Source organism: Chelonia mydas, chromosome 1 (genome assembly GCF_015237465.2).
Source record: "Chelonia mydas isolate rCheMyd1 chromosome 1, rCheMyd1.pri.v2, whole genome shotgun sequence".
NCBI classification, from domain to species: Eukaryota; Metazoa; Chordata; order Testudines; family Cheloniidae; genus Chelonia; species Chelonia mydas.
This window is the reverse complement of record NC_057849.1, coordinates 1,571,547-1,595,773: the sequence shown is the minus strand read 5'-3', so window position 1 is coordinate 1,595,773 and position 24,227 is coordinate 1,571,547. Positions and strand designations below refer to the sequence as shown.

Below are 24,227 nucleotides of genomic sequence, written 5' to 3'. Positions count from 1 at the left end.
AAGTATATTAACCACAAGAGAAATCCTAGAAAAGTTTTATGTCACTTCCTGTGTTAAATGTAAAGTATTAAAAAAGAAAGGGAAAGGGTTTTTTTTCCATAAAATAATTGACAAGGTTACGAATGAATGGAAAAGCTGGTATGGGATTAGTTCAAAAAAAGTCTAGAAATGTAAGTAATGGCAGTCACCAACAGGGTTTATGCAAAACAGATCTTGTCAAATAAACCTGATTTCATTCTTTTATGAGAGTACACATTGGTTGATCGGGGTACACATTTGGTGGATTAAGGGAACAACACAGATGCAACGTACCTTGATTTCTCAAAGGTATTTGATTTAGTAGGGGAAAATGTTGAGTTGGTGAGTTGGAGCAGGGGAAAGATTTTACCTCTGTGCATGGGAGTGGTTTAACAAACTGCATCCAGTTCTGTAGTCCAAATTTGAAAAAAAAGATGTTGAAAATGTGCAGAGGGTGCAGAAAAGAGCCACAAAAATGACTGGAGGATGGAGAAAAAGCCGGATCGTTAGACTTGAAGGTGTATATCTCTCTAACTTATCAATAAAATTCCCAAATGGAGACATTCATGGGGAGAAAACTCTGGGTAATAATGGGTTCTGTAATCTACCAGAGAAAGGCTGAGCAAGACCGAAGGGCTGGAAGCTGAAGCCAGGCAAATTCCAGCTTGAAATTAGGGCCAAATAGTTAGCACTAATGGTGATTAAAGACTGGGACACACTGAGAAGAAAAGTCTTAATTTCTCCAATTCGCCATCTTGGCAGATCGAAACTGGATGTTTTTCTGGAAGATCTGCTTGAAGGGTTGTTTACATTTTAAACGCTACAGCCGTGCTTCCCTAGCTCTTTAATATAAATACTACCTACACAGAGGGAAGGGGTTCTCCCCTCAGCATAGGTAATACCCGAGAGGTGGTAGCTAGGTCGATGGAAGAATTAATCTCATGCTGTCTACACCAGGACACAGATGATCCAACAAGTTCTGGGAATGTATTGGAGACAAATTTTTGTTCCATAAGCGGGAGAAAGCTACTAGAAGAGAGGCTGTTCTAGACTTGATGTTGACATAGAAGGAGGAACTGGTTGCGAATGGAAAGTGGAAGGCAGCTTGGGGGAAAGTGATCATGAAATGATAGAGTTCATGATTCTAAAGAATGGTAGGAGGGAAAACAGCAAAATAAAGACAATGGATTTCAAGAAGGCAGACTTTAGCAAACCCAGGGAGTTGTTACGTAAGATCTCATGAGAAGCAAGTCTAAGGGGGAAAACTAGAGAAGACATCTGGCAGTTTTTCAGAGAGACATTATTAAGGGCACAAGAGCAAACTATCCCACTGCATAGGAAAGATAGGATGTATGGCAAGAGACCACAGTGGATTAACCAGGAGATCTTCAATGATCTAAAAAACAAAAAAGGATCCTAAAAAAGTGGAAACAAGGTCAAATTACAAAGGAGAAATATAAACAAATCAATAACACCTACATGTAGGAGCGAAATTAGAAAGGCCAACGCACAAAACGCGACCAAACTAGCTGGATACATAAAGGAAACAAAAAACCATAACAAGAAAACATTCTACAAATACATTGGAAGCAATCGGAAGACCAAGGACAGTGTAGTTCCATTACTAAATGAAGAGGGAAAAGCAATAACAAAAAATGTGGAAATGGCAGAGGTGCTTAATGACTTCTTTGATTTGGTTTCCACTAAGACAGTTGTTGGTGTTTGGACACCTAACATAGAGAATGCCAGTGAAAATGGGGTAGGTTCAAATGCTAAAAAAGGGAAAGAACAAGTACAAAGTTACGTGGACAAGTCAGATGTCTTCAAGTCACCAGAGCCTGACAAAATGCATCCTAGAATACTCAAGGAACTGACTGAGGAGATATCTGAGCCATTAGCTATTATCTTTGAAAAGTCATGGAAGACAGGGGAGATTCTGGAAGACTGGAAAAGAGCACATAGAGTGCCTATCTATAAAATGGGAACTAAGGGCACCTCAGGCAATTACAGACCAATCAGCTTAACTTCTGTACCAGGTATGATAATGGAGCAAAAAATTAAGGAATCAATTTGAAAACATCTAGAAGATAATAAGATGATAGGTGATAGCATGGATTTGTCAAGAACAAATCATGTCCAACCAATCTGATAGCTTTCTTTGACAGGGTAACAAGCCTTGTGGATGGGGGGAAGTAGTAGATGTGGTATATCTCAATTTTAGTAAGGCTTTTGATACAGTATTGCATGACCTTCCCATTAAGAAACTAGGGAAATAGAACCGAGATGGAGCTAAAATAATAAGGTGGGTGCATAACTGGTTGGAAAACTGCTCCCAGAGAGTAATTATCAATGGTTCACCATCAGGCTGGAAGGACATAACAAGTGGGGAGATCAGTTCTGGGTTCAGTTCCTTCCAGTGTCTTCATCAACAATTTATTTCATGGCATAGAGAGTACACTTATTAAATTAGCAGATGATACCAAGTTGGGAGGGGTTGAAAAAGTCCTGTGGAGAATCGGATAAACATTCAAAATGATCTGGAACAGCTGGAGAAAAGGATGATTAGGGGTTTTGAAAACATGACCTCTGAGGGAAGACTGAAAAAATTACGTTTTTCAAATTTTCGGTGTTTGGACTGAGATTTCCCAAGCTGGGTGTCTGCTTCGAGCAGTATTGTTTTTTTGAAAGTTTCAGGCAGAACAGTTCAGCCGACTTCTGGAATGTAGTGAGGAGAAAGTACGTGTTAGCCATGTTAAAAATTCTCATTATTGTTCGAGTGAGGAGCTCTAGCACCTCCAAGCTTTCCAGCAGAGAAAAGTCAGGTAACAGCCCCTGTCCCTCTGCCCCATTAACAGGCAGAGTCCTGAAATACAAGAGGACGGGGTGACAGTGTCTGTGCATTAACACACAGTTGGCTCCTGACGTCTGTTCTCGGTTCTTTCTCCAAGGGGAGTTTTGCCTCACTGGGGCCTGAGCACAGCACGGGTCGTGGTCTCAGAATTTGGCCTTGTATTGCACATCTAATAACATCTTTCGCCCTGAAGGATTCACTGTGCCACTGAAATTTACCACCTCGGGGCTGTAGTCCATCAGGCGGGATGAGCAGGGGTGCACAGTAAAGAGTGACATTTTGGCCAGTGATTCTTTAGCAAACTCATGACTGATGGCAAGGGCCCTGGGATGTTTCAAGGACCACAGACTTACTCTCTATCCCACCACACCCACGTTACTCAGGGTTTGACAATCAGCCTCTCAGCAAGAGATGATACCTGTGAATTCTGAGACGGAAGTGTCCTCCCAAGGAATCCCCCTCAGGTAGCCGTGACCCACGCCTCTCTCACCCCAGCATCTCCAGCAACATCCCACGCCAAGAGCCAACACATGGCATGCACAGTTTATAATGTAGCTCTGTGTAATCCCAGTGGAGTTCGCTCAGCCTCCAAAGGAGAAGGGAGGACCTGAATGTAAATAGGCTGCAGACAAGTATGTCTCCACTTTGGTGCTAATTATCCAGCTTCAGGAGTAAACAGTAATTAAGGAACCTTCCCAAAGGGAGATGAGAACTCGTGGGCTCTGTACTGAGTCAGAGAGGAATTGGCTGCTTTGTATGTTTGTGTGTATATATTTCAAAATTAGAGGTGATGAGGTGATGAGTAAAAAAATTAGGGATAATGCTTAACTCTCCAGAGGATCTGATATCCTGTAAATTGTCAGGATAGATGGGTAGATGGTAGACAGTGGACCCACAGATCTGGGGAAAGTTGAGTAAGAGGAGAGACAAGCACTTTCAGAAAACACATGGGGCTGTCGCTAAGGCATCAGAGATCAGTACTTCTCATCAGTAACTATCATCATGCTGTGTTGCACCTTTCATTGAGGGATCTTCAAAACACCTAGCAAGGGAAAGTCACTCTGAACCATCCCCATTTCCCTGATCGGTAAACTGAGGCACAGGGAGACATGACTTGCCCAAGGTCACACAGAGACTGACTCACAGAACCGAAGTTTCCTGACTTCCTTTCCATTGCCACGATCTCTCTGTCTGTCCCTCAGTGACCACATGACAATGAGGAAACGGACTCACGGTCTTGCAGGGCCTGCTCACTGCAGGGTGGGAAAGGATTCCCTGGGGTGCAACCTGGAACTGGGGACCACGAAGCCCTCCGGCATACCAATCTGAGCCCCCTCTCAAACTGAGAGGTTGTAACAAGTTGTAGTCCTCTCAGGTCTTGCACTTACATAGCTATACACAGACAGGGACACACCCAGATGCAGTTACATGAATGCTTTCACTAGCCATCCATGAAACAACAATAGAGAGGCTCCAGCCATTTCCTCCCAAGCTCTCCAACCTAGGACCCAAGAGCTGTACCATCTTGCCCTGGCCAAAAGCCTGACCAGTGTGACTTTATTTCCCAGTCTGCCCCTCCCTCAATGTGGAGAGGACGATACATCAGCCTGAGCAGGTTTCCCTTTTACGTTTCAAACAACATCCTGTATTAAGTAAAAAAATAGAAAACAGATTTATAATTAGATACAGATTGGTTGTTTAAATGATTATAAGTAATAATGTACAGAACAAAGTTGAAATCTGAGAAATAAACAAAATCACAATCTGAGTTCTATACGCTAGACAGACTTAGAGTCGAGCAGTGCGTCACCCTGATGGTACAAACAATCCACCAATCTGCCAAACAGGCTAGAAATCCCTTCAACCTGGGACCACAAGTTCAGTCCCAGTTTCTAGCATCTGCCATGTTGTCGCTGTTGTCGATGTTGTCACTGAAGCCAAATAAATAACAGCCCCCAGAGCTTTTGTATCTGCCACCGTGCCTCTGTGTCCTCACCACCCTGGAGCATTCTTTGGGATTCAGTCAGAGTCCTCTGGGGTGTTCTGGGGCCACCTCCAGCAGCTCACGGCTTCTCCTCCAGTCGGAGTCTGTCTCACCGCTGCAGCCAGAGCCCTGCAACCAGAGATTCCCCTCTGCCGCCTGTGTGCCTCGCTCCTGCCCCAGCTCCTTCTGGCTCATCCAGTCTCTGTGTTTTTCAAGGACTGAACCAACCCCTCCTCTTTCTGCTCCATCTTCCCTTCCATTCTCTCCTTGCCCACCCCTGTGCCCAGCCAGAAGTGACAAAGAAGACACTGAAGACTGTCAAAGAGATCTCACAAAACAGGCTTTTCTCCACTTTCATACTGGAGCTCTGAGCAATCAGACCGCTCTCTTACAGACTAGCAACTCCCCCACCTTTTCTCCCCTGCATGTCCTTCCCGAACAGTTTATTCCCACCCATGACAGGGCTCCACTCATGTGAGCTAACCCACCAAGTCTCTGTTATTCCAATCATAGCATAGTTCCTTGACTGTGCCAGGACTTCCAATTCTTCCGGCTTGTTTCCCAGGCTCCTTGCATTTTTGTACATGCATCTAAGATAACTAGCCGATTGCCCTGCTTTCTCGGTGTGAATCAGGAGGGTTCCTGACTTGTAACCTCTTCCTTGTGTTTCCTACCAGTATCTCACTTCCCCACTTACGTCTGGGGTAGCGGTCCGAGGTCTTGATCAGTCTTGACAGACACTCGGTCACATCCTGGATTCTAGCTCCAGGGAAACAGCGCACTTCTCGAGACATAATGCATCGAGCCCAAGGATCTGCTGCAGGGTGTCAAATCAATGCAGTGTGCGATTCTGCAGCCCGGATCAGGGCACACTGGAAATAATAAAGAATAATCTTCAGCTACTGCCTGTAGAGGTTGTGGTTCAGAGGGAGGCCGTGCCTCTCTCTTCTGCTTCATTCAGGTCCAGCTCACTCTTTCGATTTGTAACTCTCCCCAACACAGACGTGTCTCCCCCTCTCTGTCACTTCTAAGTCCCTGGCCATTATCAACCAGCAGCCTGCTGGCAGCCTATAGTATAGTATTTGCTTGACCTCATATCTTATCTTATAAGTGTATTATTTTCTTATGGGTTTGATTATTTGTTTTATGAATAAATGTACAGATTCATATTAGAGTATATTTCACCTGTAACACAAGGGACCCGCAGGCAGCATCCTATATGTGAGCAAAAGCAGTAAGCATATATGACAAGGTGTGGAGAAAAGTGCAGCCTGAAACTTCTGTGGAAGCTGTGGAGGAGCTGGAATAGGGGCTGCAATCTTGCACATTCTAGATAGACATGTGCCAGGGTTTGTCTCATGCCACAAAATGGGCAGGCATCTGGAAAGGGGGTGAACTGTGCCACGTACATGCCTATGCTCATGGCTGCATGAAAGAGTCACCAACCGATATCCCCGGTGTGCCGTGGGACCAGGTTGGAGTACTTTCTGGCCCACCGCGGTTCCTCACCCACTGAAGGTGGTACTTGGTCCCGCCACTTGCTATCAGGACATCTCAGGAAATGGAGCATGTAAAGTTGTTCCCTTGGTGGAATTCAGAAATAAACCAGCCGCAGGGCGTGCAGCCCACCTTGGTTATGAAAGAGAGGGGGCCAGAGGGACTCATGGGACAGGAGCCAAATCAAGAATTCCAGAGGTCCTGGGGTGAGGGGTAGATGGGGAGCACCCTGTTCTAGGACCTGTTCAAGGAAAGCCCGAGCAGTAGGCAATAAGGTGGCCCTCACCTCCTGGAGTATGCGAAGAGGGGATCTGAAGGGTGAAGAGCCCCAGGTGAGATCCAAGATGAAACAAGCCATCATGACCACTAAATGGTGGGCCGAGAACTGGGCCGGTCGAATGCTGGAGGAGTGGGCCCGGCAAGATGGAAACAAAATACATACATGCAGTCCAACCAGGAGTAGCGTGACCGATCAACCTCCACCTGGACATAGGTAAAAGCGGAATTGTCATCCGGGTGTTGGTCATGCCAGACGTCCACCAGGGAGTGAGGATTAACCATCTCTCTGAGGATGCCTGCAGAGGCCTGGCTGCTCTCAAGCTCTGAGTAATTCAGGTCCACAAAGATGGTATTAAAATCCCCACCCAGGCCCAGGCACTACTGAGGATCCAAGGTGCCCAGGGAGGCAAACACCTGTTGATAGAAACACACCCACTCCGAGCCTGCATTCAGGGGGTAAACACTGAACAGATTCAACGTCAGCCCCTCCACACAGGCCTGGAGGTGCAGCAGGCGACCAGGGACAACCTCGGCAACTCCCAACATCTCAGGCTGTAGGTCAGGGGAGAACAGGGTGGCCACGCCAGCCGAATAAGCTCTGAGGGGTCTAAAATATACCCGGTCCCCTCACTCCAGCCGCCAACTGGTCTCGGCACCTGGATCCATGCAGGTTTCCTGCAGGCAAGCCAAAGAGTACCCTGTGTCACAAAGGAAGGAGAACACCTGGCAACAGTGGAGACCCACCCCAGAGCCTCTGGTGTTCAGTGATGAAAAGGTGGTTGGCTTCATTCTGAGGGCTGAGGAGGACCCTTGTGGGCAGGAGGATCCCCAGCCGGCCTTGCAACAATCACTGACCAACCTGAAAGGCTTGTCACCGAAATTGCGGCCCCACTGGTAGAGTAGGATGTCCTGCCTCCTGGTTCCCCTCCGCTTCTCCAAAACAGCCCTCATGGCCAAGAGGATGAGATACAAGTCTTCCCAATGCTGGAGAGGGAGCTTCACCTTACCCTTGAAATCACTGGTGTCCACCAGAAAACGGTGACGCTCATCCCACAGCACAGTGCGGGAAGGGGTAGTGGAGACATGAGGATCCTCTGGCTGGTCCTCTGTTATGGCCTGTGGCCCAAGGAGATGGGCAAAGAGGGAGCATACCACGGGTACGGTGACTGTACCGGCGGTGCAGTGCAACCCATCTCCATCTGCACAAAGGGAAAGGGAGATGTAAGGAAGAGAGCAGCCCCTAAAGGCTCTTCCCCTCCCCCGGCAGCTCCTACTGGGGCTGGAGGCTTGAACTCCTGTCAGATGAAGCTGAGACACCCCGGGCTCGGGGCTTCTGCCCCCGTCTGCAGAGCTGCTTCACACGAATCACACGAGGATTGCCATGTTCTGTTCATTCTCTCTGAAGCGCCTGGCACTGGGCGCTGTCGGAAGACAGGCTACTGGGCTACATGGACCATTGGTCTGACCCAGTGTGGCCATTCTGGTCTTCTCATTCAGACCCCAGATGTATCTGCCTCCTGCTGTGACACACTGTACCCCATTCCCCTTCCAGAGCTGAGATAGATCCCAGGAGTCCTGACGAGGTCTCTCTCTCCACAGAAAAAAAAAAGGAGGACTTGTGGCACCTTAGAGACTAACACATTTATTTGAGCATAAGCTCTCGTGAGCTACAGCTCACTTCATCGGATGAACGAAAGCTTATGCTCAAATAAATATGTTAGTCTCTGAGGTGCCACAAGTCCTCCTGTTCTTTTTGCGAATACAGACTCACACGGCTGCTACTCTGAAACCTCTCTCCACAGAGTTAGTAACAAATTTAGAATAAACATTATCATTTTAACACTAACCACTGTCCCTTAATTAACTTGCCATAAGATGTGAGAACATATTGGTTTTAGAGATGAGTGGGTCACAGCTGACAAGGGGAAGGGAAGACAGGAGCAAGTGAGAGGGGCAGGGCATTTGGGAGAAAGACACACAGCAGTGTCAAGGCTTGACAGAAGAGTTGGGGCAAGAGTGTAATTTCAGGGATCCAGCTACTGGCAATAAGAAAGGTGGCAACCCAGTGAAGTGTGCGTAGACTGACTCCCCAGTTAATCACATTGACAGAGAACAGTAAGGACAGGAAAGGGTTTAATGTCTCTCTGTCTGTCCAGTAAGTGATTTAGGGAAGGGGCCCAGGTCCATGCACCATGCACCAGCCAGCTCTGCACAAAGCTCAATCTGAGAGCCAGAGCACAAGGAGAATATATTTAGGTCTCTTTATGAGTAAAGAGCTGGAGCAGCCTGCCCCGGATCTGTTTGGTCCTCACTCCGTAAATCATGGGGTGCAGCACAGGGGGCACCACCTGGTACACACTGGTAATGAGAACGCGTAAATACAGTGGCACATTGTGGCCAAACCGCTGCGAAAGAGAGAAGAAGAAAATGGGGATGTACAAAGCAAAGATGGCACAAAGATGAGAGATGCAGGTCCCAAAAGTTTTGAGCCGGGCATCCTTTGTTGGAAGGCGGAAGATGGCCTGGAGGATCTGAGTATAGGACACAGCGATAAAAAACACATCCATTCCGTTCACAGAGAAAAGATCAAACAGGCCATAGTAACTACTGATGCGGATGTCAGCACAGGCCAGCTTCACCACAGCTATGTGCCCACAATAAGAGTGGGGGATGATGTTGGTTCTGCAATATGGCCACCGCCTCGCCAGGAATGGGTAGGGTAATGCAATTATTCCACTGCGCAGCACCACGGCCAGGATTATCTTGGCCACCAAAGAGTTTGTCAGGATGGTGGAATGTCTCAGAGGATGGCAGATGGCCACATAGCGATCCAGAGCCATGGCCACAAGGATTCCAGACTCCATCCCTGAGAAGGAGTGATCGAAGTACATCTGGGTGAGGCAGGCACTGAAACTGATCTCCCTGGAATTGAACCAGAAGATGCTCAGCATTTTGGGCAGGGTGGATGTGGACATGACCAGATCAGTGATGGCCAGCATGCAGAGGAAATAGAACATGGGACTGTGGAGGCTCGGCTCCCTCTTCACGATGAACAGGATGGTGAAGTTCCCCAACAGGGCTGCGGTGTACATAGCACAGAAGGGGATGGAGATCCAGACATGGGCTGCCTCTAGGCCAGGAATGCCCAACAGGATGAAGGTGGAGGGGTTGGTGAAGTCGGTTGTGTTGGATTCTAACATGGAGTAGGGGAGAAGGTGTCCAACTCTGAGGCATAAGGCTGTCTCCTGCGTGTACTGTATGTTCCTCTGACTTTTTGTGTGTTCCCAGGGTCTCGGGTGATGGTCACAGCAGAAATGCCTGAATGGAGAGACAATGTTAATATGAGACACTACATGTACTAGTGCAGGCTGTTCTCATGGGAGAAGCACATTAATCTCTCTGAACACACTGAAAAATTATACTTAATTATTCAGAGAAAATAACTATGAACAATGATCCTACTAAATCCAATTCTATATTTTGTGGTGTTCCCTGCGTTAATAATTCCTACACTTTGTGGTGGGGAACCTTAAGAGATACCAGCAGGAAACACAAGTCTGGATACGGTTTATCCTTTATTGTTCCTCAATGCAAAGAGAGCCAGGATAGGGAGTCCATACTGAAGGGAGTTCCCCATTCATCCAGTTGCTCAAAATCTGAGAGTGAAAGAACACAAACTTTTCCCAAGACAAAGGTTGGGAGAAATATCCCAACGAGAGCATACCTCAGGGAAAAGACCTGGGTGCCATAGACAGCAGCTTAAGAGAAACACCTGCTCATTTGCAGCAGTGGACAAAATAAAAGCAATGTTGAGATCCCTAAGATATAGAATGGAGAATAACATGTTTGGGATGTGTGTTCAGTTTGGGTCACCCAGTCTCTATTAAGGATATATGAATATATAAAAGGGATTTCCAAGACAGGCTTTGAGAAAAGGGGAGTTTGCCATATGGAAAGAGATAGAAAAGTCTGGGACTCTTTACTTGACACAAGAGACAAAGAAGAGAGCATATGATATAGGAGAGGAAAATTTAAAAAATGAATTTGATTTACGTTCAAACGCACAGTTCCCAACCAGTTCCCAACTATAGACACTGAGTGCTCCAAGAGGACTAATTCCCAAAAGCTGAGGCAAATTGTCAGCAAAACTGATTGGGAGGAAAAATTTAGACACAAAAATATGAATGAAAATTGGTGATTCTTTGAGAACAGCTTATTAGATAGTGGAAAATTCATGATTCCACAGTCAACAAAGTGAACAACTCTGGGTAAAAACCCAGTTCAATGGTAAAGTGAAGGCAGCCATTGTGGGGAGGGGAAGTAATATGTACCAAAGAGAAAAAGGTTAAATAGATGGCCAAGAATAGAAACGGTAAGTTATGGAAATTGATAAGGGACATTAAAGCAGCAGGAAAACTCCATGTTTGGCAGGGCTATGGATCATAAAAAGGAGGTTATTAAATATATTAACAACAAGGGTAGTCCTAGAAAAGTTTTAGGTCAATTCCTGTGTTAAATGGAAAGTATTAAAAATAAAGGGAAAGATATATTTATAAAAGAACTGACAAGGTGAAGAAACAATGGAAAAGCTGGTATGGTATTAGTTAAAAAAAGTCTGGAAATGTAAGTCATAGCAGTCTCCAACAAGGTTTATGCAAAACAGATCTTGTCAAATAAACCTGATTTCATATTTTTATGAAAGTACACGTTGATTGATCAAGGGTACACATTTGGTGGATCACGGGAACAACTCAGATGATACAGTCATAGAATCATAGAATCATAGAATCATAGAATCTCAGGGTTGGAAGGGACCTCCGGAGGTCATCTAGTCCAAACCACTGCTCAAAGCATGACCAATCCCCAACTAAATCATCCCAGGCAGGGCTTTGTCAAGCCTAAGCTTGAAATCCTCTAAGGATTCCTTAGAAGTTCCTTCCTTAGAAGTTCCTTAGAGTTCCCCCTCATTCTTCTCTTCCACAGACTAAACAATCCCAGTTCCCTCAGCCTCTCCTCATAAGTTTCAGAGTAACAGCCGTGTTAGTCTGTATTCGTAAAAAGAAAAGGCGGACTTGTGGCACCTTAGAGACTAACCAGTTTATTTGAGCATGAGCTTTCGTGAGCTACAGCTCACTTCATCGGATGCATAGCATATCGTGGAAACTGCAGAAGACATTATATACACACAGAGACCATGAAACAAAACTTCCTCCCACCCCACTCTCCTGCTGGTAACAGCTTATCTAAAGTGATCATCAAGTAGAGCCATTTCCAGCACAAATCCAGGTTTTCTCACCCTCCCCCCCCCCACACACACATACAAACTCACTCTCCTGCTGGTAATAGCCCATCCCTCTTTGAAACCTCTCTTTATAATGCGCATGATAAACAAGGTGGGTCATTTCCCGCACTAATCCAGGTTTTCTCACCCCCCCACACACACACCCCTCCAAAAACCACACACACAAACTCACTCTCCTGCTGGCAATAGCTCATGCGCATTATAAAGAGAGGTTTCAAAGAGGGATGGGCTATTACCAGCAGGAGAGTGAGTTTGTATGTGTGTGTGGGGGGGGGGGAAGGGTGAGAAAACCTGGATTTGTGCTGGAAATGGCCCTACTTGAGGATCACTTTAGATAAGCTGTTACCAGCAGGAGAGTGGGGTGGGAGGAAGTTTTGTTTCATGGTCTCTGTGTGTATATAATGTCTTCTGCAGTTTCCACGATATGCTATGCATCCGATGAAGTGAGCTGTAGCTCACGAAAGCTCATGCTCAAATAAACTGGTTAGTCTCTAAGGTGCCACAAGTACTCCTCATAAGTTATGTGTTCCGGTCCTCTCATCATTTTTGTTGCCCTTGGCTGGAAATTTTCCAATTTTGTCACATCCTTATTCTAGTGTGTGGCACAAAACTGGTCACAATACTCCAGATGAGGCCTACCAATGTCGAATAGAGGGGAACAATCACGTCCCTCAACCTGCTGGCAATGCCCCTTCATATACATCCCAAAATCCCATTGGCCTTCTTGGGAACAAGGGCACACTGTTGACTCATATCCAGCTTCTCCGCCACTGTAGCCCCTAGGTCCTTTTCTGCAAAACTGCTGCAGAGCCATTTGGTCCCTAGTCTGTAGTCGTGCATAGGATTCTTCCGTCCTAAGTGCAGGACTCTGCACTTGTCCTTCTTGAACCTCATCAGATTTCTTTTGGCCCAATCCTCTAATTTGTCTAGGGCCCTCTGTAAACTTGCTGAGGGCGCAATTCACACCATCCTCCAGATTATTAATGAAGACATTGAACAAAACCGGCCTCAGGACCGACCCTTGGGACTCTCCACTTGACACCGGCTGCCAACTAGACATGGAGCCATTGATCACTACCCTTTCAGCCCGACAATCTAGCCAGCTTTCTATCCACCTTATAGTCCATTCATCCAGCCCATACTTCTCTAACTTGCTGGCAAGAATACTGTGGGAGACCGTGTGAAATGTTTTGCTAAAGTCAAGGAATAGCACATCCACTGCTTTCCCCTCATCCACACAGCCATTTATCTCATCATAGAAGGCAATTGGATTAGTCAGGCATGACTTGCCCTTGGTGAATCCATGCTGACTGTTCCTGATCATTTTCCTCTCCTCTAAGTGCTTCAGAATTGATTCCTTGAAGACCTGCTCCAGGATTTCTCCAGGGACTGAGGTGAGGCTGACTGGCTTGTAGTTCCAAGGATCCTCCTTCTTCCCTTTTTTAAAGATGGGCACTACATTAGCCTTTTTCCAGTTGTCCGGGACCTCCCCTGATCGCCGTGAGTTTTCAAAGATAATGGCCAATGGCTCTGCAATCACATCAGCCAACTCCTTTAGCACTCTCGGATGCAGCACATCTGGCCCCATGGACTTGTGCTCATCCAGTTTTTCTAAATAGTCCTGAACCACTTCTTTCTCCACAGAGGTTTGGTCACCTCCTCCCCATGCTGTGCTGCCCAGTGCAGCAGTCTGAGAGCTGACCTTCTTCGTGAAGACAGAGGCAAAAAAAGCATTGAGTACATTAGCTTTTTCCACATCCTCTGTCACTAGGTTGCCTCCCTCATTCAGTAAGGGGCCTACACTTTCCTTGACTTTTTTCTTGTTGCTAACATACCTGAAGAAACCCTTTTTATTACTCTTGTGATTTGGCCTTCCTGATTTCACTCCTCCATGTCCGAGCAATATTTGTATACTCTTTCTTGGTCATTTGTCAAAGCTTCCACTTCTTGTAAGCTGCTTTTTTGTGTTTGAGATCAGCAAGGATTTCACTGTTAAGCCAAACTGGTCTCCTGTCATATTTACTATTCTTTTTACACACCGGGATGGTTTGTCCCTGTAACCTCAACAAGGATTCTTTAAAATGCAGCCAACTCTCCTGGGCTCCTTTTCCCCTCATGTTAATCTCCCAGGGGATCCTGCCCATCAGTTCCCTGAGGGAGTCAAAGTCTGCTTTTCTGAACTCCAGGGTCCGTATTCTGCTGCCACTCTCCTGGATTTCTCAGAGGAATTTGATTTAGTAGGGGAAAATGTTGAGTTAAAAAATTAACACTTTACAATATCAGGAGAGAACATGCAACACGGACTGAAAACTGGTAACTCATGGATCTCAGATAGCTGTTGTCAATAGGCTTTCATCAGTATATGGGGCTCTTTGTAATGGGGTTCTGTAGGGATCAGTTGTAGGGCCGAGGGAAAAACTTTTACACTAGGAGGGTGGTGAAGCTCTGGACTGCGTTACCAAGGGAGGTGGTGGAATCTCCTTCCTTTGAGGCTTTTAAGGTCAGGCTTGACAAAGACCTGGCTGGAATGCTTTCGTTGGGGATTGGTCCTGCTTTGATCAGTGGGTTGGACTGAATGACCACCTGAGGTCCCTTCCAACCCTAATATTCTACGATGCTATAATTCTATGATCTAGAAGGAAATAGAAAATCACTGCAGATAAAATTTGTGGATGACCCAAAGATTGGGAAAATAAGTCGCAATGAGGCAGCCAGGGCAGGCATACTGATTGATCTGGAGAATTTGGAAAGTGGTTCCCATGTAAACAAAAGGTTTCAATACAGTCAAATGCAAATTGATCCTCTTGGAACAGGGAATGCAGGCCAGACCCCCACACTACAGCACTGTATTATGGAACACAAGGACCCTGAAAAGCATACAGGGGACATTGTGGACAATCAACTCATCATGAGCTCCCAGTGCGACACCGTAGCATAAAGGGATGATGGGGTGAAACAAACTGCATCCAGTCCTGCAGTCCACATTTGAAACAAGATGTTGAAAACTTGGTGAGGGGGCAGAAAAGAGACACAAAAATGTTTGGAGGATGGAGAAAAAGTGGGATCATGAGACTTGAAGGTGGGCTCTGTAATTTACAAGAAAAAGGTTCAGCAAGACCGAAGGGCTGGAAGCTGAAGCCAGGCAAATTCCAGCTTGAAATTAGGGTCAAATAGTTAGCATTGAGGGTACCTAAACATGAGCACACACTGAGAGGGGAAGTGTGGGATTCTCCAAATCCCAATGTTGGCAGATCCAGACTGGATGTTTTCTGGAAGATCTGCTTTAGGTTGTTTACACTTCAAATGCTGCATAGACGAGGCAATAGCACTTCCATATAGACACGACTTACACAGAGGGAAGGGGTTCTCCCATCAGCAGAGGTAATCCCCGAGAGGTGGTAGCTAGGTGGATGGGAGAATTCATCTCATGCTGTCTACACCAGGGCACAGATTATCCAGCAAGTTCTTGGAATGTATTGGAGATATTTTTTTGGTTCCAGAAGCTGGAGAAAGCTACCAGGAGAGAGGCTTTTCTGGACATGATTTTGACATAGAAGGAGGAACTGGTTGAGAATTTGTAAGTGGAAGGTAGCTTGCAGGAAAGTGACCATGAAATGACAGAGTTCATGATACTAAGGAAGGGTAGGAGGGAAAACAGCAAAATAAAGACAATGGATTTTAAGAAGGCAGACTCTAGCAAACTCAGGGAGATCTCACAGGAAGCAAGTCTACGGGGAAAAACCATAGAAGAGAGCTGGCAGTTTCTCAGAGAGGCATTATTAAGGGCACAAGAGCAAACGACCTCACTTCACAGGAAAGAGAGGAAGTATGGCAAAAGACCACAATGGCTTAACCAGGAGATCTTGAATGATCAAAAAGAAAAAAGGATCCTACAAAAAGGTGAAACAAGGTTAAATTTAAAAGCAGGACTATGAACAAATAACACATGGATGTAGGTGCAAAATTAGACAGGCCAAGGCACAAAATGAGATCAAACTAGCGAGAGACATAAAGGGTAAGAAGAAAACATGCTACATATACATTAGAAGGAAGCAGCAGACCAAGGACAGGGTAGGTCTGTTACTAAATGAAAAGGGGAAAACAATAACAAAAAAGGTGGAAATGGCAGAGGTGCTTAATGACTTCTTTGTTTCTATGTTCAGCAAAAAGGTTGGTGGTGTTTGGACACCTAACCTAGAGAATGCCTGTGAAAATGGGGTTGGTTAAGATGCCAAAATAGGGAAAGAACAAGTTAAAAATTACTTGAACATGTTAGATGTCGTCAAGTCACCAGGGCCTCAGGAAATGCATCCAAGAATACTCTGAAGGAACTGACTGTGGAGATAGCTAAGGGATTAGCTGTTCTCTTTGAAAAGTCATGGAAGACAGGGGAGATTCTGGAAGACTGGATAAGAGCACATATTTTGGCTATCTATAAAAAGGGGGAAAAGGGCAACCCAGGCAATTACAGACCGGTCAGCTTAACTTCTGTACCAGGTAATATAATGGAGCAAATAATTAAGGAATCTAGTTGCAAACATCTAGAAGACCATAGGGTGATAAGTGACAGTCAGCATGGATTTGTCAAGAACAGAACATGTCAAACCAACCTGACAGCTTTCTTTGACAGGGTAAGAAGCTTTGTGGATCGGAGGAAGTAGTAGATGTGATATATCTAGACATTAGTACGGCATTTGACACAGTCTCACATTACCTTTTCATTAAGAAACGAGGGAAATACAATCTAGGTGGAGCTACTATAAGGTGGGTGCGTAACTGTTTGGAAAACCACTCCCATGGGGTAGTTGTCCGTGCTTCACAGTGATTCTAGAAGGGCATAACAAGTGGGCTTCCACAGGGATCAGTTCTGGGTCTGGTTCTTTTGAATGTCATCATCAAGTATTTAGTTCATGGCATGGAGAGTAAAGTTATGAAGTTTCCAGATGATGCCACGTTGGGAGGGGTTGCCAGTCCTCTGGAGAATCCGATAAACATTCAAAATGATCTGGAAAAACTGGAGAAAAGGATGATTCGGGTGTTGAAAACATGATCTCTGAGGGAAGACTGAAAGAGCTAGGTTTGTTTAGTCTGAAAAAGAGGAGACTGAGGAGGGACATGATAACAATTTTCAAATACCTAAAAGGTCTTACATGGAGGGAGAAAAAGTGTTCTCCTTAACTGCTGAAGAGAAGGCAAGAAGCAACAGAATTAAATTGCAGCAAGTGTGGTTTAGGATGGACATTCGGAAAAGCTTCCTGACTGTCAGGGTGGTTAGGGAAAGTAGGGAGGTTGCGGAATGTCCATCATTGCAGATTTTTAGGAGTAGGTTAGACAAAAACCTGTCAGGGATGTTCTAGATGGTGCTGGTCCTGCCATGAGTGTAGGGGACTGGACTTGATGACCTCTTGAGGTCCCCTCCAGTTACATGATTCTATGATATAGCTACATCTTTCTAAGGTGTGGATTTTTTTGTTGTTTCAAAAAAGGCAAATGCAATGTTAGGTTATATTAGCAGAAGTGTAACATGCAAGTCATGGCACGTGATGTTATTCCTCCACTGGGAGCTGGGTAGGTCTGAATTGGAGTCATGTGTCCAGTTTTCATCACCAATGTATAGAAAGGATGTAGAGAAACTGGAAAGGATCCATAGGCAAGTAACATATGTTATGCAAAGAATGGAATGCAAACTGTATGAGCAAGCTGAAGGAATCAGTATGTTTCTATGGAAAAGAGGTGATTAATGGGGGACATGAGAGTGGTCTTCCAATTCTTGAAAGGCTGCCATCAAAAGGCGGAGTAAATTTATTCTGCCTTACCGCAGAGGCGCAGGAGAAGAGCCAATGGGTTCAAATTCCAGCATAGCAAATTTAAATTAAGTTTCAGGGAAATCTTCCTAACTTTAAGAACAGGAGGCCAATGGAACAGACTCTAAGGGAAGTCACGGAAGCTCCTTCTGTGGAGGTTTTCCAAAGAGGTGTGAATAGCCATCAGTCTTAGATGACTAAGACAAAACAAATCCTGTATCATGTCAGGAGTATATACTAGCTGTCCTTTTTGTTCCCTTATGACTCTATGGCTCTATCAATCTATGATGTAAAATCCTAGTGTAAACCAGGTCTTAGACATACATAAGTCTTTTGGCTCAATATAGAGGTAATTGAGTGAAATTTAATAGGCCGGTGTTTTACAGGAGGTCAGACTGGATGATCAAATGGTTCCTTCTGACCTTAAACCCTATGGATCTATTGATAAAGAAATTAGATCAGGCATTTAGAATTAGTGTGTCTCATAACATGAACAAGGGAACATTTAATTAAATTGAAAGTCTGAACTTATAACATTGAGAAAAGATAATTGCTAACATAATTCATATTTGGCCTGAAGAACTCCTTGCTGCCAACATCGTTGGAGAGAGGAGCATAGAAGAATGGGATTCACAAATGGATTGGCCGTTGCAGGTGGTGCTGGTGGCATAACCTATAGTCAAGGCTGTCTGACACCTTCCATTAGAAGACCTCATTTTCAGTTGCTTATGAGTTTTCCAGTTTTTAGCTGTTTGGACTGAGATTTCCCATGCTGGGTGTCTGCTTCCAGCAGAATTGTTTGTTTGAAAGCTTCAGGCATAACAGTTCAGCCGACTTCTGGAATGAAGCTCAGAGAAAGTATGTGTTAACCACGTTAAAAACTCTCATTATTGTTCGAGTTAAGAGCCCTAACACTTCCAAGCTTTCCAGCAGATAACAGTCAGGTAAGAGCCCCTGTCCCTCTGCCCCATTAACAGACAGAGTCCTGAAATACAAGAGTAGGGGGTGACCATGTCTGTGCATTAACACACAGTTGGCTCCTGACGTCTGTTCTTTCTCCAAGGGGAATTTTGCTTCAATGGGGCCTGAGCACAGCACGGGTCGTGGTCTCAGAATTTGGCCTTGTATTGCACAGACAATAACTCTTTCATCCTGAAGGATTCACTGTGCCACTGAAATGCACCACCTTGGGGCTGGAGGCCATTAGGCGGGATGAGCAGGGGAGCATGGAAAAGAATGACATTTTGGCCAGTGATTCTTTAGCAAACTCAAAACTGATGGCAAGGGCCCTTGGATTTCTCCTGGTTGTGCAGAGTGGAAAGAACCACAAACTTACTCTCTATTCCACAACACCCACCTTGCATGGGGCTTGTCGATCAGGTGAGCTCCTCAGCAAGAGAGGGGTTCTTGTGAATTCTGAGACGGAACTCTCCTCCCAAGGAATCCCCCTCAGGTAGCCGTGTCCTACACCTCTCTCACCCCAGCATCTCAAGTAATATCCCATGCCAAGAGCAGACACAGGGGTGTGCGTAGTTTATAATAAAGCTCTGTGTAATCCCAGTGGGGTTCGCTCAGCCTCGAGAGGAGAAGGGAGCATCTGAACATAAACAGGCTGTAGACAAGCATGTCTCTGCTGATGTGCTAATTATCCAGCTTTAGGAGTAAACAGTAATTAAGGAACCTTCCCAAAGGGAGATGGGAACTCATTGGCTCCATGCTGAGTCAGAGAGGAATTGGCTGCTCTGTACGTTTGTGTGTATATATTTAAAAATCATAGTTGATGAGAAGAAAACTCGGGGTAATACCTAACTCTCCAGAGGGTCTGATATCCCGTACATTCTCAGGAAAGATCGGTAGATAATAGACCGAGAGATCTGGGGAAAGTTGACTAAGAGGAGAGACAAGCACTTACAGCAAACACATGGGGCTGTCGTAAGGATCAGAGATCAATACTTCTCATCAGTAACTATCATCCTGCTGTGGAGCACCTTTCATTGAGCGATCTTCAAAACACTTAGCAAAAGAAAGTCACTCTGAACCATCCCCATTTCACTATTCAGTAAACTGAGGCATGGGGAGAAATGACTTGTACAAGGTCACGTGGAGAATAACTGACAGGACCCAAGTATCCTGACTTCCCTTCCATAAGCACGGTCTCACGCTCACTAAGTGACCACATGACAACAGGAAAATGGACTCATGGTCAATGGACAACAGGAAAAAAGGGACTGTTCATTGGGGGTGGGGTGGGAAGCAATTCTCTGCGGTTCAACCTGGAAATGGGGACTGCCAAGCCCTCTGGCACACCAGTCTGGACCCCCTCTCACACTGTGAGGCTGTTACAAGCTGCAACCTGCTCAGGTCTTGCACTTACAGGGCCATACACAGACAGGAACACACCCAGCTGCAGTTACATGAATGCTTTCCCCAGCCATGCATGGAACAACAATAGAGAGGCTCCAGCCAGTTCCCCCCAGCTCCCCAGCCTAGGACCCAAGAGCTGAACCATCTTCCCTGGCCAAAAGACTGACCAGTGTAACTTTATCTCCCAGTCTGCCCCTCCCTCAATGTGGCGAGGACAATACATTAGCCTGAGCAGATTCCCTTTTTACGTTTCAAACAACAACCTGTATTAAGTAAAAAAAAAAAAAAATAGAAATCAGATTTATTAATTACAGAAAGATCAGTTGTTTAAATGATTATAAGTAATAGTGTAAAGAACAAAGTTGAAATCTGAGAAAAAAACAAAATCACAAAATAAGTTCTATACACTAGACAGGCTTTGAATCAACCAGTGTGTGATCCTGATGGTATAAACAACCCTCCAATCTTCCAGACACAGGCTAAAACTCCCCCCAGCCTGGGAACACAGCCCCACTTCAATCCCAGTTTCTAACATGTTGATTTGTGAGGGGAGTGAGGCCAAGTGATGATGTCGCTTCCACATTTTATTGCTTCTGCCATGCAGAGGGAGCTTCATTTTTCCAAGCCAAAGCTCCCAGCATAGTCAGTGGAAAAGAACAGCCACAAGGTGGAGTCCTGTGGCCCATGAGCTGACCACATGCCATTGCATGCTTTCAGAACTTTAGGTACAAAAATGATATGTGCATACAAATAGGGTAATCATATTCAGCAAATCATAACTTTTCCATTGATATCATACATAACATATTTTATATACTTTGTAAAAATCACATCATAATCATATCACCCTGTGGTAAATATGGTGAAGACAGTGTGTTGCTTTGGGGAACAGAGAATCACACATCCCCCCTTAGTTTACTGAAGGAGAGTAAGTTACTGACTGATGCAGAAACAGTGTGCACAAGGTTCTCTTGACTTTTTAACCATACAACTCCCAAGTGTTACAAACATTGTAGTAAAAAAAATGAGGAGTCCTCGTGGCATCTTAGAGACTAACAAATGTAACAAATGTCCGCCCTTTGCCCCCTGATTAATCACTGAGACTGGGAGACAACAGAGACTGTGCAAGGAATGATAACTTCTCCTCACCTCCCTCGCTGGCTTATGATGAAAATGGCTCAGTAGACTGTGACCCCTGTCTCTAGAGAAAGAAGGGTTACGTGGAGGGTCACAGTAAGCCTCTGAGGCTAGAGAAATCCTCCAGGAAACGTGGGACCCACGGAGGCAAGGACAGAGCTTTCTCACAATATATATACATAGACTAGTATGTCCAAAAGCCTTTTCCAAAAATCAAGCAGGTTGCACCTTTTCTTAGGATTTTCCATCAATACCAAATTCTTTGTTATAAGGTTTACCATTAGCAACAAACTTTGCATCATGATACTTACCAATAACAGCAAATCTTACATTACAGGTAAGCGTTTCCAAATATATTTCATAGAATCATAGAATATCAGGGTTGGAAGGGACCTCAGGAGGTCATCTAGTCCAACCCCCTGCTCAAAGCAGGGTGAATCCCCAACAAAATCATTCCATCCAGGGCTTTGTCAAGCCTGACCTTAAAAACTTCTAAGGAAGGAGATTGCACCACCTCCCTAGGTAACGCATTCCAGCGTTTCACCACCCTCCTAGTGAAAAAGTTTTTCCTAATATCCAACCTAAATCTCCCCCACTGCAACTTGAGACCATTACTCCTTGTTCTGTCATCTGCTACCACTGAGAACAGTCTAGATCCATACTCTTTGGAACCCCCTTTCAGGTAGTTGAAAGTAGCTATCAAGTTCACTCTCATCCTTCTCTTCTACAGACTAAATAACTCCAGTTCCCTCAGCCTCTCCTGATAACTCATGTGTTCCAGTCCTCTAATAATTTTTTGTTGTCATCCGCTGGACTCTTTCCAATTTTTCCACAACCATCTTGTAGTGTGGAGTCCAAAACTGGACACAGGACTCCAGATGAGGCCTCACTAGGTGTCGAATAGAAGGGAACGATCACGTCACTCAATCTGCTGGAAATGCCCCTACTTATACATCCCAAAATGCCATTGGCCTTCTTGGCAACAAGGGCACACTGTTGACTCATATCCAGCTTCTCGTCCACTGCAACCCCTAGGTCCTTTTCTGCAGAACTGCTGCCGAGCCATTCGGTCCTTAGTCTGTCGTGGTGCATTGGACTCTTCCGTCCTAAGTGCGGGACTCTGCACTTGTCCTTGTTGAACCTCATCAGATTTCTTTTGGCCCAATCCTCCAATTTGTCTAGGTCCCTCTGTATCCTATCCCTACCCTCCAGTGTATCTACCACTCCTCCCAGTTTAGTGTCATCTGTGAACTTGCTGAGAGTGCAATCCACACCATCTCCAGATCATTTATGAAGATATTGAACAAAACCGACCCCAGGACCGACCCTTGGGGCACTCCACTTGATAACTGCTGCCAACTAGATATGGAGCCATTGATCACTACCCGTTGAGCCTGACAATCTAGCCAGCTTTCTATCCACCTTATAGTCCATTCATCCAGCCAATACTTCTTTAACTTGCTGGCAAGAATACTGTGGGAGACCGTGTCAAAAGCTTTGCTAAAGTAAAGGAACAATATGTCTTTCCCTTTAGCCACAGAACCAGTTATCTCATCACAGAAGGCAATTAGTTTAGTCAGGCATGACTTGCCCTTGGTGAGTCCATGCTGACTGTTCCTGATCATTTTCCTCTCCTCTAAGTGCTTCAGAATTGATTCCTTGAGGATCTGCTCCAGGATTTTTGCAGGGACTCAGGTGAGGCTGACTGGCTTGTAGTTCCCTGGATCCTCCTTCTTCCCTTTTTTAAAGATGGGCACTACATTAGCCTTTTTCCAGTCGTCCGGGACTTCTCCTGATCGCCATGAGTTTTCAAAGATAATGGCCAATGGCTCTGCAGTCACATCCGCCAACTCCTTTAGCACTCTCGGATGCAGTGCATCCGGCCCCATGGCCTTATGCATGTCCAGCTTTTCTAAATAGTCCCGAACCACTTCTTTCTCCACAGAGGGCTGGTCACCTCCTCCCCAGGCTGTGCTGCCCAGTGCAGTAGTCTGGGAGCTGACCTTGTTCCTGAAGACAGAGGCAAAAAAAGCATTGAGTACATTTGCTTTTTCCACATCCTCTGTCACTAGGTTGCCTCCCTCATTCAGTAAGGGGCCCACACTTTCCTTGACTTTCTTCTTGTTGCTAACATATCTGAAGAAACCCTTCTTGTTACTCTTAACTTCTCTTGCTAGCTGCAACTCCAGGTGTGATTTGGCCTTCCTGATTTCACTCCTGCAAGCCTGAGCAATATTTGTATACTCTTTCTTGGTCATTTGTCCAATCTTCCACTTCTTAAGCTTCTTTTTTGTGTTTAAGATCAGCGAGGATTTCCCTGTTAAGCCAAGCTGGTTGCCTGCCATATTTACTATTCTTTCTACACATCGGAATGGTTTGTCCCTGTAACCTCAATAAGGATTCTTTAAAATACAGCCAGCTCTCCTGGACTCCTTTCCCCCTCATGTTATTCTCCCAGAGGATCTTGCCCATCAGTTCCCTGGTTTATTACACCACGCCTTCTGCTTCGACAGTTTGGTTTGTTGAAAATGCATTATGTCTTTCAACTCCTTCCTGAATCTTAACATGTTTAGTTACTTGTTTTCCTTTCCCCTCAGTGTCCCCTTCAGTGGGGATCTCAATTCAAGTGTTATGCCTCTCACAGAGGTGGATTACCAGGAGCGCTCCAGTACTTGGGTGAACAATAGGCTTTTGAAATAACCTTCTATTTCCTAAACAACACTGGTAATTAACTGTCTAGATTAACGTAAGGTTATTATCCTTTAAGCAGTTTATAGAGAATTTAAAAGAAACATTAAAAGAACATAGAGAAAAATTATATTATTGCACTCAAGTTCCATCAAATAATATTTCCTTTTCATCTCTGAATTCATCTAATACAGCTCTAGACAGGAATGGTTTGGTTACACTGTTAAACTCGAACAAGCTGCCGGTAAACGGAGACTACTAGAGTCACTAACTTCTTCCAGTTCTTTAATAATAGAAGTCTAC

General features: G+C 45.2%; 1 protein-coding gene across 1 annotated transcript; it reads right to left on the bottom strand.

Annotated features, from left to right (window-relative positions):
- Window positions 1-8,881: 8,881 nt before the first annotated feature.
- LOC119565126 (olfactory receptor 52E4-like) lies at window positions 8,882-9,839 on the bottom strand. Its single transcript, XM_037889549.2, has one exon. It carries the CDS (start codon window positions 9,827-9,829, stop codon window positions 8,882-8,884), a length of 948 nt encoding a protein of 315 aa, XP_037745477.1. The 5' UTR covers window positions 9,830-9,839.
- Between the last annotated feature and the right edge of the window lie 14,388 nt (window positions 9,840-24,227).